At 40.3% G+C, this 13592-nt stretch overlaps 1 protein-coding gene across 8 annotated transcripts in view; it reads left to right on the forward strand.

Annotated features, from left to right (window-relative positions):
- The first annotated feature begins 1014 nt into the window (after positions 1-1014).
- PRP4K (pre-mRNA processing factor kinase PRP4K) overlaps positions 1015-13592 on the forward strand; it is a 47289-nt gene continuing 34711 nt past the window's right edge. For all 8 annotated transcript variants that reach the window (XR_010730395.1, XR_010730397.1, XR_010730398.1 and 5 more), the window contains exons 1-2: positions 1015-1565; positions 11075-12271. Coding sequence is in view for 1 of the 8 variants with exons in the window: in XM_066268390.1 (XP_066124487.1) it covers positions 1420-1565; positions 11075-12271 (1343 nt within the window). In the remaining 7 variants the exon portion in view is untranslated. The remainder of the gene's footprint in view (positions 1566-11074; positions 12272-13592) is intronic.

A 13592-nucleotide genomic window follows, 5' to 3' on the forward strand; every position in this document is an offset into this window, starting at 1 on the left:
CAAAGATTAATTTAGTGCTCCATATTAATATGAAATATAGAAAAGAAAGGCCCTTAGCATGAATAACTCTTAGCAGAACTTACTTTCTCTAAAACAAAGAAACCTTTAGCAGAACTTACTTTTTCTAAAGACTCCCTATTCCTGGCCTTGAGGCTGGTCTCCTGGACTGTGGCCTTGGGCTAGCTTTGCAAGGTTGCAGGTGTTCTCAGAATGTTTCTCCCTGAATTAACCTTATAGATAAACATTGTAAGAGAGCTTGTTTCACTGCTTTGTTTTACTGCTATGCTTCCTCTCCTCCCCAATCCTCAATCAGTACATAATTTTGTCTTTAAAAGCTAGCCCCAAACTGTTTTCACTGCCACGATTTGAAAGGTTTCAGTCTCCATGCAGTCACAGCCAGCTTTAATTAAAGACTCCTTAATTTGGCTTCTTGATTGTGTGGCAGGACGTCTGTTTCTCCCTGTTCCAATACAACAAATAGAATTCATGGGGGGAAAATGCTTAACATTTTAACGCTTTTGGGAATTAGCCAACAAGGTACCTATTTTGCAAGAATATTTGTACAATAACTTTATTCTCTGAAAATCAAGCTATATAAGAAACCCATATATTCTGAGCTCAAATTTGCAGGACAAACCCAGCCTCAGTTGATTACAAGAATGAAAGTGATGGTCACCCTGTTTCAGGTTCCAGAGTATGGAGAACGATAGTTTTTATTTTTTTGAGGGGGGGGGGGATAGTTCTACGTGATCCTGAAAGCTCTCCAAGAGTCAGTAAATGTTTTCTCATACAGTATTTCGTTTAGTCCCATTATTGTGGTCTATTATTACAGAAACACATAAATCACATCATCTTACTAAAAATATGACTTAAAAATTCAATTTACAGAACCAGCAAACCTAATGACTCCTGAATCGTTTCCCCTGGTTTTAACAAAAAATTGAAACAAAGTTCAAGTTTCAAGTAAATGTATTAATAATGGTTACATATTAAAATACATTTACGTTCTAAGTGCAGCTCTACCTTTCCAATATTCGCAATATGCCTTTCCACAAACTTTCCCTCTGCTTTCAATGCAGCCCAGAAGCAAAATCATCCTGTTTGCCCTCGCTTGAGAACTCAGCTTTTGAGCCGCGCGGTGAAACCAGTTTTCGGAACCGCACACAGAATATTGATACCCCACTCCTTTAGCATCCCTTCCCAGCAGGTCCAAAGACGTGAATGTTTTGTTCCAACATAACTAGAGCGCAAGTCTAAATATCTTTGCCCTAACCCTCGGCAGGCACCGCCTACTGCACCTCACGTCTCTCCGTCCCGGGAAGTTGCGTCATCACGCTCGTTCGCTCTGTCCCCGGACGCACTTTTATATCCTGATTCTTACAGCGGACTCAGCTCCACGGTACCCTTCGTGGTTAGCACATGCGCGGCCGCACTGCTCCCTCTTCCTCCACTTCCACTAGCCTCCACCGTCCGGGCAGCCGCCGCCGCCGCCGCCGCCGCCACCGAGGAGTCAGGAAGTTCAAGATGGCCGCCGCGGAGGCTCCGTCTCTGCGGGAACAGCCCGAGTAAGTACTCTCTCTGAGTGGTACGAAAGGCCGGAGCCCTGGGGACTGCCGAGTGGCAAACGGTGGAGACTTGCACGGCCGGGCGGGAAAGTTCAGGCCTAAACGGCGAGAGTCAAACTTTATCTTTCCCGGCTCCATACGTTGTGGGGCGGGAGGCGTGGGGCGCGGGCGGGCGGCCTGCGAGCTTCTTATTCTCCCCGAGGCCGCGTCTGTTGGGTCGGAGGCGGCAGCGGCCTGCGGCTCGTCATTGCCCTGGGAGGCATCGGCGCGAGCGGCCTCTACAGGTCCTGTGCGCTAGGCGGCTGTCGCGACAGTGCGGTCGCGCCTTCCTCTTCCTTCCCCTCCCTGATCGAGCGGATCTCGCCGGCCTGGCGCTGCGCAGCATCGGTGTGAGGTATCCAAGGAGCAGTGCGGCACCGGGGCAAGCCCTAAGACTTTTCTTCCTTCCGCGTGCTACCGGTACCCCCGTACTCCTGCCGCTGTTGTCCGCTTTAGAACTGGAGAGCGGAGAGGAGAAGGGGTGCTGGGGTCACCTCTTTGACCATCCCAGAATTGTAGTTTATGCACTTTATCTCCCCACCCTTGTACTCTGTTCTACCATCCGCCCTATGTCCGTCCGCCGTCATCGTCCCCCCCTTCCCCAGCGTATGGGCAGTACAGTGTGTCCGTAAAGTCATGGTGCACTTTTGACGGGACACAGGAAAGCAACAAAAGACGATAGAAATGTGAAATCTGTACCAAATAAAAGGAAAACTCTCCCAGTTTCATACTATTCAGTGCGGTTTGATGTGGGCTCACGCACATATTTTAGGGCTCCTTAGGTAGCTATCCCGTATAGCCTCTACAGACTTGTCACTGACTGATGGCCTACCAGAACGGGTTTCTCCACCAAACTTCCGGTTTCCTTCAACTGCTTATCCCACCAAGTAATGTTATTCCTATGTGGTGGTGCTTCGTTATAAACGCGCCGATATTCATGTTGCACTTTGGTCATGGATTCGAATTTAGCGAGCCACAGAACACACTGAACTTTCCTCTGTACGGTCCACATCTCGACTGGCATGGCCGTGGGCTGCTCTGCTGTATACACGGTGTTACGTCATCATCTGTGCATGCACACATGCTGCCACATCATCCTACAGAAACTGGGAAGGTTTTCCTTTTATTTGGTGCAGATTTCACATTTCTATCATCTTTTGTTACTTTCCTGTGACCGATCAAAAGTGCACCATGACTTTACGGACACACTGTATATTTGCCAACTTGTAAACGTGTGACAAAGTAAGACCAAGTCCTGGATTTTGAGGCCTGGCATTTTTGGCCTGAGTTTATAACGCCCCTTTCAGATTACCAGTGGAAGAAGTAGTGGAAATTGTTAGCTCCTTCCAAACCTGAGGACTTTGTTTATAATTCAGCTAATATAGGAACCGATGCGGCCAGGTGAGAACATACTTGTATTTGTTGCAGAGGCTAACCATTGCTTAACTGAAATCAGTATTTTGCTTTTTGTGTTTATGCTAGGAAAACTCAAACAAGAACATGGATTTTTAGACAGTATTCGTACGTCAACTGTTTTTTGCATCAGCATTATCTGATTTGTTTCCAGACATTTTAGGAAAAAGGTTAGATGTCTCCCAGCAATTTGGGATTGAGCGATAGGGAAACCCTTTGCCAACAGATGGCCCAACACTTCATTGCTCTTCAACCAATTGGACTCCTCAATCATTTGCTTTATTCAGCTAGTGAAGTTTTTCAGTAAGGACTTTTGAAAGCTGCTTTGTTATCTTCATAATTTCACTTATAAGAGAGCAAATGGATTCTAAAATCTTAACTACACTCTGCTTCTATTTGTTTTTCCTCGACTTCACAGTGTAACACCATATTTATGACAGTATAATACAAATCTTAGACTAATCATCTGATTATTCTAGTAATGTTTAAAGTCTTGTAGTATTATGTACATTCATAATTCTGTGTGATTTCAGGGACAGTTTAGATTTATTTTGAGGAGTGTTTTGTGTACATATTCAAATACTAGATTTAATAACAATAAATTATTTAGGTCTCTGTAATATGAGTGACACTGAGATAGGCTTTAACTCTACCTTCCCTCCCCTACAGAACACCCGGTATAAATGGAATATTTGGTCTGTATGTGTTCCATTTTCAATAATTTGAAAATAACAGTTTGTTATGGAAGCAAGCACTATGTATGCTGCTCATAACGAATGCTGGATATACTTTAGTGTCTAAACGGTTCTTTAGTGGACAGTGAATAGTTTATATAGAACTTATTCAAAGTAAAACATTTAGAAAAATAAATATAAAAGGCGAATTTAAGTTTTCTGAAGGCTTTTTAGTGGCTTTTACATTTCATGGTCTCATTAGCTAGCTCAGCCTTTTGAATGATTTTAAACATTTACATTTCTTATACACATTGACTCATTTGTACTCACCAGGTACTACTGCTCAAAGCACTGAAGAGATATTAACTCATTTAATCTTTTATAACAACCCTATGGCAGTAGATACTGTTACTGCCTGTGTTTTAGGGATGATGATACTGAGGCACAGAAAAATTAAGTTAACTTGCTTAAGGTCATACTAAATGACAGACCCAAGATTTAAACCCAGGCAGTCAGTCTGGTTCTAGTACCCAGCTTCTATCTATTGTGTGGTTGGTCTACTGCTATACATTGTGGCTCCTTTTAAAAATAGGCTTTAAGGTTTGAAGTCATTTTTACTTATTACCAGTGTCCCAAAAAGATAAAATTTTTTGATGTGAGAGTTCTAATTCTTTGAAACATAATTCCAAACCTGATTTGGAAAAGTTGTGGGTCAAGGAGTTCTTTTTAAGAGTAGTTGGTCTTTGGCCCTAGTTGTTAGGCTCCATGGTAGAGCATCGGCCAGGCGTGTGGATGTCCCAGGTTCAATTCCCAGTCGGGGAACACAGGAGAAGTGGCCTCTGCTTCTCCACCCTTCTCCCCCTTGCTTCTCTCTGGCTTCTCTCTTTCTTTTCTTCCCTCCTGCAGCCACAGCTCAATTAGAGCGAGTTGGCTGGGGGATGCTGAGGGTGGCTTCATGGCCTCCGCCTCTGGTGCTAAAATGACTCAGGTTGCAATAGAGCAAGGGCGCCAGAAGGGCAGAGCATCGCCCCCTATTTGGCTTGCAGGGTGGATCCCAAGTGGATCTTGGTCAGGGTGCATGCTGGAGTCTCTCTGTCTCCCCTCTTCTCACTAAAATAAAATAAAAAAAAAGAGAGAGTAATTGGTCTTTTGGATTTTTGGATTCATTCTCACTTTTTTAATCTCCATTAGTTCTGTATAAAAGTAGTTTAACTTGTTAGAAAATGGGCTTAATTACTTCCCTCATAAAGAAGCAATAGCATTCACTTTGCTCTCCATTCTATCTCCAAAGCATAAATTGCCCCCCCATGTCAAAAAAGAATATTCTTTACAAAAAAAAATAAGTGAAAGAGGAAGTTAAAGTAACAATCGGGTTGGCATCTGGTCATTTTATTTTAAAATTGTTCTTGGTTATTTTCATTGTGCCAGAAGCTCCAGGACCTGTGTTGTTTGAAAGGTGAAACTACTACATTGCATTTGACAAAAGATATGAATAAATACTGTAAAACACTTCCCATATTGCCTGCACTTTTACCTCAACTTTGTTTCCAAATAATGTGATTTGAGGAATAGTAATCAGTTCTCAATCAGTATTTATTGACAAAGCTGTTGTAGACCAGGTTGGTATAGACATACATCTGCTAAATGTGTAGTCACCCTTTTTTACAGGGAATACATTCCAAGACCCCCAGTGGATTCCTGAAACCGTGAATAGTTCCAAATTCTATATATACAGACGTCCCTTACTTAATTGTACTTCACAGATACTGCATTTTCCAAGTTGAAGGTTTGTAGTAACTGCCTCGAGCAAGTCTATTAGTGCCCCTTTTCCAACAGTATTTGCTCATTTTGTGTCTGTGTCACATTTTGGTAATTTTCACACACTTTCAAACTTTAGTGTTGTTATCTTATGGTGATCTATGATCAGTGATCTTTGATGTTACTATTGTAAAAGTTCATTTGATGGTTAGCATTTTTAGCAATACAGTATGTATTTTTTAATTGAGGAATTTACTTTTTTAGACAGTGCTATTGCACAATTAATAGACTAAAATATAGTGTAAACATAACTTTTATATGCACTGGGAAACCAAAATATTTTTGTGGCTTGCTTTATTGTAATATTCACTTTATTTCAGTCATGTGGAACCAAACCTGCAATATTTCCAAGGTATACCTGTACTGTTTTTTCTTGTATATACATATTTATGATAAAATTGAGATTGACAATTATAACTAATAATAAAGTAGAACAATTACAACAATATACTGTAATAAAAGTGTGGTCTCTATCTCTCAGAATATCTTACTTACTGTACTCTTCCTTCTTGTGATGATTCTATCGTGTTTAACAAGAAACATCTTTAGAGCTTCAGAAGAAAGTTGACAATGTTGAACCTAAATTAGCTGCCTTAGCAAGTTCATTACATGTAATATGTTAGGCCGTTGACTCGCTGAGTTCAAGTTTTCCTGATTTATCTAGTCAGACTTCAGTTGTTTATGAAATTTGCCTTAAAGATCCAACTGAAGAGGGAAGTCTGTTTGTTCTATGCCTGAATCCAGTGTGGCAGACCTTGAGGATTATTGAGGTTAACCTTGCTGACCTTAAGGTGTTTTAGCATTTTTATCAATAACCTAGTCATTTCTTGAGGTAGCATTCCTTAAATTATAGTAGAAACTGGGGTCATTCATGGGAATGACTCTGAAATAACAATTATGATGTAGATCCTGATTCTCAGAAGCTTTAGGAGGTAGATAATCTTTTGGTAAATTCTTAAGAATTTGGAATGAAACTTCTTAGAAGGTTGTAAATTATAGAAAGCCTTAGAAAAGTGTTCTAAGAGCAGCCTTTTCCTTGGGGAGGGAGGTGATTAAATCATTTGTAGTATTACATTCAAGAAATGGGTGTGTGCACTGTGTGGTACACTGGAGATACAGCTGCGCAGAAAAGCAGTTTCCTGTCAAGACGTGAGAGTGTCTAGTTCAGCCAGTATAAACCCTCTGTGCTGTAGTTAATACAGGTTTTATGTTAATCTATATAAATCATTTAATTGTAGAACAAATACTTACTGAGTTCCTACTATAGGTTAGGTCTGTGGTCGGCAAACTCATTAGTCAACAGAGCCAAATATCCACAGGACAATGATTGAAATTTCTTTTGAGAGCCAAATTTTTTAAACTTAAACTATATATATAGGTAAGTACATTGTTATTAACTTAATTAGGGTACTCCTAAACTGGCCTTTGCTAAAAACGTCCTCAATCTAAAGCCGCATGTGGCTCAGGAGCTGTGGTTTGCCAGCCACTGGTTTAGGTAATCTTCTAGGTGTTAGGGATAGAGCAGCGAACTAATTCTGCTCCTAGGGTTCATGTTATAGGGAGCAACAGATGAGAATTATATCAGGTGGTGGCAGTTATTTTGGAGGAAAATTAAGAGATGGAATATGTGTTTATTAGGGTGGGGGTTGCAATTAAAATGAATTGGTTAAGAAAAATTGACCGAGAAGGTATAATTTGCACACAAAGAATTGAGGTTGGCAAAGAAACCAATGATGTATACAAATGGGGAAAGCATTCCAGACAGAGGAAGCAGTAAGTACAAGTACTGAGACCCTGAAGTTTGCCTGTTCAAGGGGAGCAGTGTAGCTGAAGTGGGATGAGTGTGAGAGGAAAGTAGTAGGTTCAGAATGTCAAGATTAGGCATATTGGTAAGAGGCCTTGTAAAGGATTTTGGTTTTCATTAAAGGAGATAGGAAGCAATAATCAAGTGTCATGTGGAGTAGTAATAAGTTCTGTCACTTTAAAAACATCTTGCTCAAATGAAAGAGCTCTTGACCAGTTTGGAATGTAATATTGGCCTTCTCGCTAGCTGGGTTATATGTGTGACCTTAGGCAAGTTCCTTAAACCCTCTTGAATCTTAACTGTCTTGTCTGTCATAGAGACATAGAGAAACAGTATTTCTGGAGCACTTTATGTGAACTCATTGATGGGACAAACCTCTGACTTATCAACACTATTATTAACCCAGTTTTTACAATTGAGGGAACTGAGCCACAGAACTTGCCTCAGGTTGCTTGCCTAAGGTTATGCTAGGTGTGCCATGTTGGAGGCAGCATTTTCATAAGGCAGTTTGACTATCTATAATACATAATCTTTTATAGTATTCCTTAAAATAACATTCTTAGCATCAGCCCTACCAGCTCCACTGTCATGATGAGTAATTATATTTATCCAGTGTCTGAACAATAATAGCAGTTTACTTTTTGGGCACTTGGTTTGTGTTAAGCATTGTTGTAAGCCTTAGTAACATCTATTGCCCTGTGCAAGCCTCACAATGTGCTTTGATGTAGATGCTATTATTTTTATATTTTTTCCACTTTTATACGTGAGGTACCTACAGATCAAAGATATCTTAAACTTGCTTAAGGCCACACAACTAGTAAGTTGAACCCAGGATTTGCACCCAAGTAGTCTGGCTCTGGAGACTGCTTAACCACCCAACTGTTCTTTTTCTTAAGGTTACTTAGAGAGTCTTCCTGACCTGAATTTTTTAGAGGGGGGCAGAGAGAAAGAGAGAGAGAGAGAGGGAGGGAGGGAGGGAGAAATTGGAGAGGAAAAGTGGGAAGCATCAACCCTTAGTTGCTTCTCGTTATGTGCCTTGACTGGGCAAGCCTGCGATTTTGAACCAGTAACCCCAGTGCTCCAGGTGATGCTTTATCCACTGTGCCACCACAGAACAGGCCATTCTCAACCTTTAAAAAGGTTCTCCATACCTACCTCCATTTCTCCCTGTGAGTAAAGATTCATACACTTCATTCACCTTCTGGATTGTAGGACAGGATATTTCTGGGGAAGAGTTTCCTATATAAGGGTGTAGCCTGTCTTCGACTTAAATCTGTGATTTTTCTCTTTTCACAATTGAGCCATGTTGTATTTGTTTGTTTTTTAACACAAAGATATTATACTTTTTTTGTGTGTGTGACAGAGACAGAGAGAGTCAGATAGAGGGATAGATAGGGACAGAGACAGGAAGGGAGAGAGATGAGAAGCGTCAATTCTTCATTGCGGCACCTTAGTTGTTCATTGATTAGCTTTCTCATATGTGCCTTGACTGGGGGTTAGCATACTGAGTGACCCCTTGCTCAAGCCAGCAACCTTAAGCTCAAGCTGGTGAGCCTTGCTCAAACCAGATAAGCCCACGCTCAAGCTGGTGACCTCAGGGTCTTGAATCTGGGTCCTCCACATCCCAGTCCGACACTCTATTCACTGTCACGGCCTGGTCAGGCAATATTATACTTTCTTTTCCCAAGTCTTTTGAGAACATTTGATGGTCCAGAGAACACTACTATATTTATCCTGTCTTTCAACCCTTGAGAAAGAAGAAGGCTTAAATTAAAACCTGACTCACCAGAAGACACAGCTTCCTCAGCAGCTCTCTTTTAATACTTTTTTCTTCCCACAGTCTATAGTACCAGAAATGGAGATTGGCAATTTGACACCTAAAAAAATCAAAGTTCTTGCCATGTGGTAGTTAGGTTCTACATATTCTGTACACCCCTCATTGTCAACTAAAACCTTCTCAAACATACCTTCAGTGTGTCTTTTATTGAACACAGACTGGCTGGAGGGCCAGGCTCTTTTCCAACCCCTGCCATATGGCGGTGTCATTACAAACAACCCATCCAACAACTCTACCTTGCAGTTCCTGGGCTTATGACTCCAGTGGGCCTGTAACTCCTGAACCCCTCATTCCCAAAATCTCATACTATATATATCACCTGGAACTGGCCCACTAAGATCTTAACCTTCATTAGACCCCTTTCTTCCACAAATGTGATGCCCTGGCAACACTGTCTGCTTACAGCTTGCTATATATAACTATAACTTTTGTTGCTGTATTCCTGGTAAAATACCTCTTTTCCATTCTGGTTAATGTTTTACTCATTCTCTAGGACAGTGTTACAGTATTACTTTCACTTCATGTACCTTCCCTATAAACATTTCTTATTTCCACCCAAAGTTTCTGCTTAACAAATAGCTTGGATTTTTCTGTATTCTCTTACAAGATACTTCCCTTGACCATTTTCAAAATAATTTTGGGTGATCCTTCAGTGTTCCCATAATGTCCTTATTCATATCATTATCATTACACTTTCTTTTCCACTGAACTATAATTTTCTTGTGGAAGGCAGGTATTGGTCTTGTACATCTTTGTTTTTAATGTCTACATTTAGTAGGTGATTGTAAAAAATGTTAAGAGAGATTGCATTAATAGAATTATTCTTGCAAGGAACTGTTTTGTAGTATATGGCGTAAATAATAGACTTAATAAAAGGACAGGAGTGTTCGATGGGTTTTGACAAAATAATTCATATTTTCCTCCAAAAATAGTGTGATGGCCAGAATTCAGGTAAATTAAAGTCTGGTTTTAGTCTCATTCTAGGAAGTGAGGATTTAGCGTGAAATAGCTTTTAAGGGTAAAATTAAATATTGGTGTTGTGGCCTATGTTTAATCTAGCAATACTGAATAGCAAGGATTTAGGAGGATAATTTAGAATCATAAACTCTTTAACTCAGCATAGCCCAAACAGTAAAGCACAAAAGCCACCTATTAATATGAATGTATTTTTTTTTTTTTGAAACTGATCTCTCATTTGAAACTTAGACTAAATAGCTCACTGAACAAATACTGGGTTGGACCATGTAAAATGACTGATTTTGGATTATTGTTGACCTGTAAAAGACCCTTTGGTGTGCTTCAACTACAGGATTGCTCAGTAGCTGCTGCAGGCCAAGAGTCCTTTCTTCTGGTTAGTTTACTTTAAAGTTTTAACCCTTGCAAATGTTTTTCTACTATCAGTATCAGCCACCAGTGCACATGATGGAGTGCTTATTTGGGGTGTGGCTCAATATTGGCCCTAGAGAGTTAAAAAAAAAAGTGTGCTTCTGAAGTTCAAGTGGAGAAAGAGGTTAGTCTTCCAGTATATATCCATGTGTTTCAGAGAGAATGGGGAATTCCTTTGGTGTTAAGTCTGTGTGGGGAATGCTGGTTTGAAATTCAAGTTACTGAGTGACTGTTTAAATCAATACTAATAATATTTTACCTGGCTTGGATTTCTTTTTTCTGTTAAGTGTAACTGTTTTAACCTCATCACTATGTATTTCCTCTAATACTTTTGGCATTTAAGTTCAACCAATTGAAACAGTAAAGTTGTCACTATTTCAACTCAATTCTTACCATATACTGTTGAAATAAATGTCTGAAGCTGTTATACAAATATCTTATGTATTACATTGAGATATATTTTATCATTTTTATTTTGTTATGATACTGAATGCTTGATAAATGATATGGTTTTAAAATATATTTGATATATTTATAGGATGGAAGATGCAGATAATTCTGAAAAGAGTGTAAATGAAGAAAATGGAGAAGTATCAGAAGACCAATCTCAAAATAAGCACAGTCGTCACAAAAAAAAGAAACATAAACACAGAAGTAAACATAAGAAACATAAACATTCCTCCGAAGAAGACAAGGATAAAAAACATAAACATAAGCATAAACATAAGAAACACAAAAGAAAAGAGGTTGTTGATGCTTCTGACAAAGAAGGTGTGTCTCCAGCAAAAAGAACTAAACTTGATGATTTAGCTTTGCTGGAAGACTTGGAAAAACAGAGAGCCTTGATTAAAGCTGAACTTGATAATGAGTTAATGGAAGGAAAGGTCCAGTCGGGGATGGGGCTTATATTACAAGGTTATGAATCTGGCTCTGAAGAAGAAGGGGAAATTCATGAAAAGGCAAGAAATGGAAATAGGTCTAGTACTAGATCTGCAACGATAAAGGGGAAACTTGAACTTACGGACAATAAAAATAGTACAAAAAAGCGAAGTAAAAGCAGATCCAAAGAACGGACTAGACATAGGTCTGATAAAAAGAAAAGTAAGGGAGGTGTTGAAATAGTTAAAGAGAAAACAACTAGGAGCAAATCAAAGGAGAGGAAAAAGTCTAAAAGCCCATCCAAAAGAAGCAAGTCTCAAGATCAAGCAAGAAAATCAAAATCGCCTACCCTAAGAAGGCGATCTCAAGAGAAAATTGGGAAGGCCAGATCTCCTACTGATGAAAAGGTTAAAATTGAAGATAAAAGTAAGTCAAAAGATAGGAAAAAATCCCCAATTATAAATGAAAGTAGAAGTCGTGATCGAGGCAAAAAATCCAGATCCCCAGTGGACTTAGGAAAATCCAAAGACAGAAGGTCTCGGTCCAAAGAGAGAAAATCAAAACGGTCTGAAACTGATAAAGAAAAGAAGCCAATTAAATCTCCCTCTAAAGATGCTTCTTCTGGGAAAGAAAATAGGTCACCCAGTAGAAGGCCTGGTCGTAGCCCTAAAAGAAGAAGTTTGTCTCCAAAACAACGTGATAAATCAAGAAGAAGTAGATCTCCACTTTTAAATGAAAGAAGATCTAAGCAGAGCAAATCTCCTTCTCGAACTCTGTCTCCTGGTAGAAGAGCCAAGAGTCGGTCCTTGGAAAGGAAACGGAGAGAACCAGAAAGGAGACGACTCTCTTCACCAAGGTAACTCATTTTCAAAATGTTTGTGCTTTTTACAGTGCACCAGATTCTATTTATTTATTTTAATTTTTTTTACAGGGACAGAGAGAGAGTTAGATAGAGGGATAGATAGAGACAGACAGACAGGAACGGAGAGAGATGAGAAGCATCAATTATCAGTTTTTCGTTGCGACACCGTAGTTGTTCATTGATTGCTTTCTCATATGTGCCATGACCATGGGCCTTCAGCAGACTGAGTAACCCCCTGCTCGAGCCAGTAACCTTGGGTCCATGCTAGTGAGCTTTTTGCTCAAGCCAGATGAGCCCATGCTCAAGCTGGCAACCCTGGGGTCTCGAACCTGGGTCCTTCCGCATCCCAGTTCGACGCTCTATCCACTGCACCACCGCCTGGTCAGGCTACAGTGCACCAGATTTTAAAGGAAAAACTAGAACTAGCAGACATGAGAGATGAGGTGGTAATGAGTTTTATAGTTTTAAGTATATTCCATTCCACTAAGTATATTAATACTTGTAATTTTGTCAATGCATATTTTGATAATGGGTGATTTACACATACTGAGCTTGGTGAAAGAAACAGCTTTGTTTTCATGTTTTAATTCAGTATCTAATTTGCAGACTCATTCCTTTAAATCCAAGTATTTTGCCCTGGCCAGTTGGCTCAGCGGTAGAGCGTCAGCCTGGTGTGTGGGGGACCCGGGTTCGATTTCCGGCCAGGGCACATAGGAGAAGCGCTCATTTGCTTCTCCACCCCCCCCCCCTTCCTCTCTGTCTCTCTCTTCCCCTCCCGCAGCCAAGGCTCCATTGGAGCAAAGATGGCCTGGGTGCTGGGGATGGCTCCTTGGCCTCTGCCCCAGGCGCTAGAGTGGCTCTGGTAGCGGCAGAGCAACGCCCCGGAGGGGCAGAGCATCGCCCCCTGGTGGGCAGAGCCTCGCGTGCCGGGTGGATCCCAGTCGGGCATGCGGGAGTCTGTCTGACTGTCTCTCCCCATTTCCAGCTTCAGAAGAATACAAAAAAAAAAAAAAAAAATCCAAGTATTTTGGCAGCTAGAGCTCTAAATACCCCTTTATGGGGGGGAGGGTTACCACTTCATTGAGAAGTGTAGGCTGAAATTTTTAACTTTAAAGAAGGCATCAATTTTAAGGATTGTGATCTTTTGAATTGACATGATTTTGAATTCTAACAACGTAAATTGGAACTATAATTTCTTTTTGCCCCAAATACAATGAAATTGAAAACAGAAACATTTTTTGTTAGTAATTCATTTACTTATAATCTACTTGTTGCAAAAACCTCTGAAGTTTAGGACAAATATTACAAGAAATGA

Source organism: Saccopteryx bilineata, chromosome 3 (genome assembly GCF_036850765.1).
Source record: "Saccopteryx bilineata isolate mSacBil1 chromosome 3, mSacBil1_pri_phased_curated, whole genome shotgun sequence".
Taxonomy (NCBI): Eukaryota; Metazoa; Chordata; class Mammalia; order Chiroptera; family Emballonuridae; genus Saccopteryx; species Saccopteryx bilineata.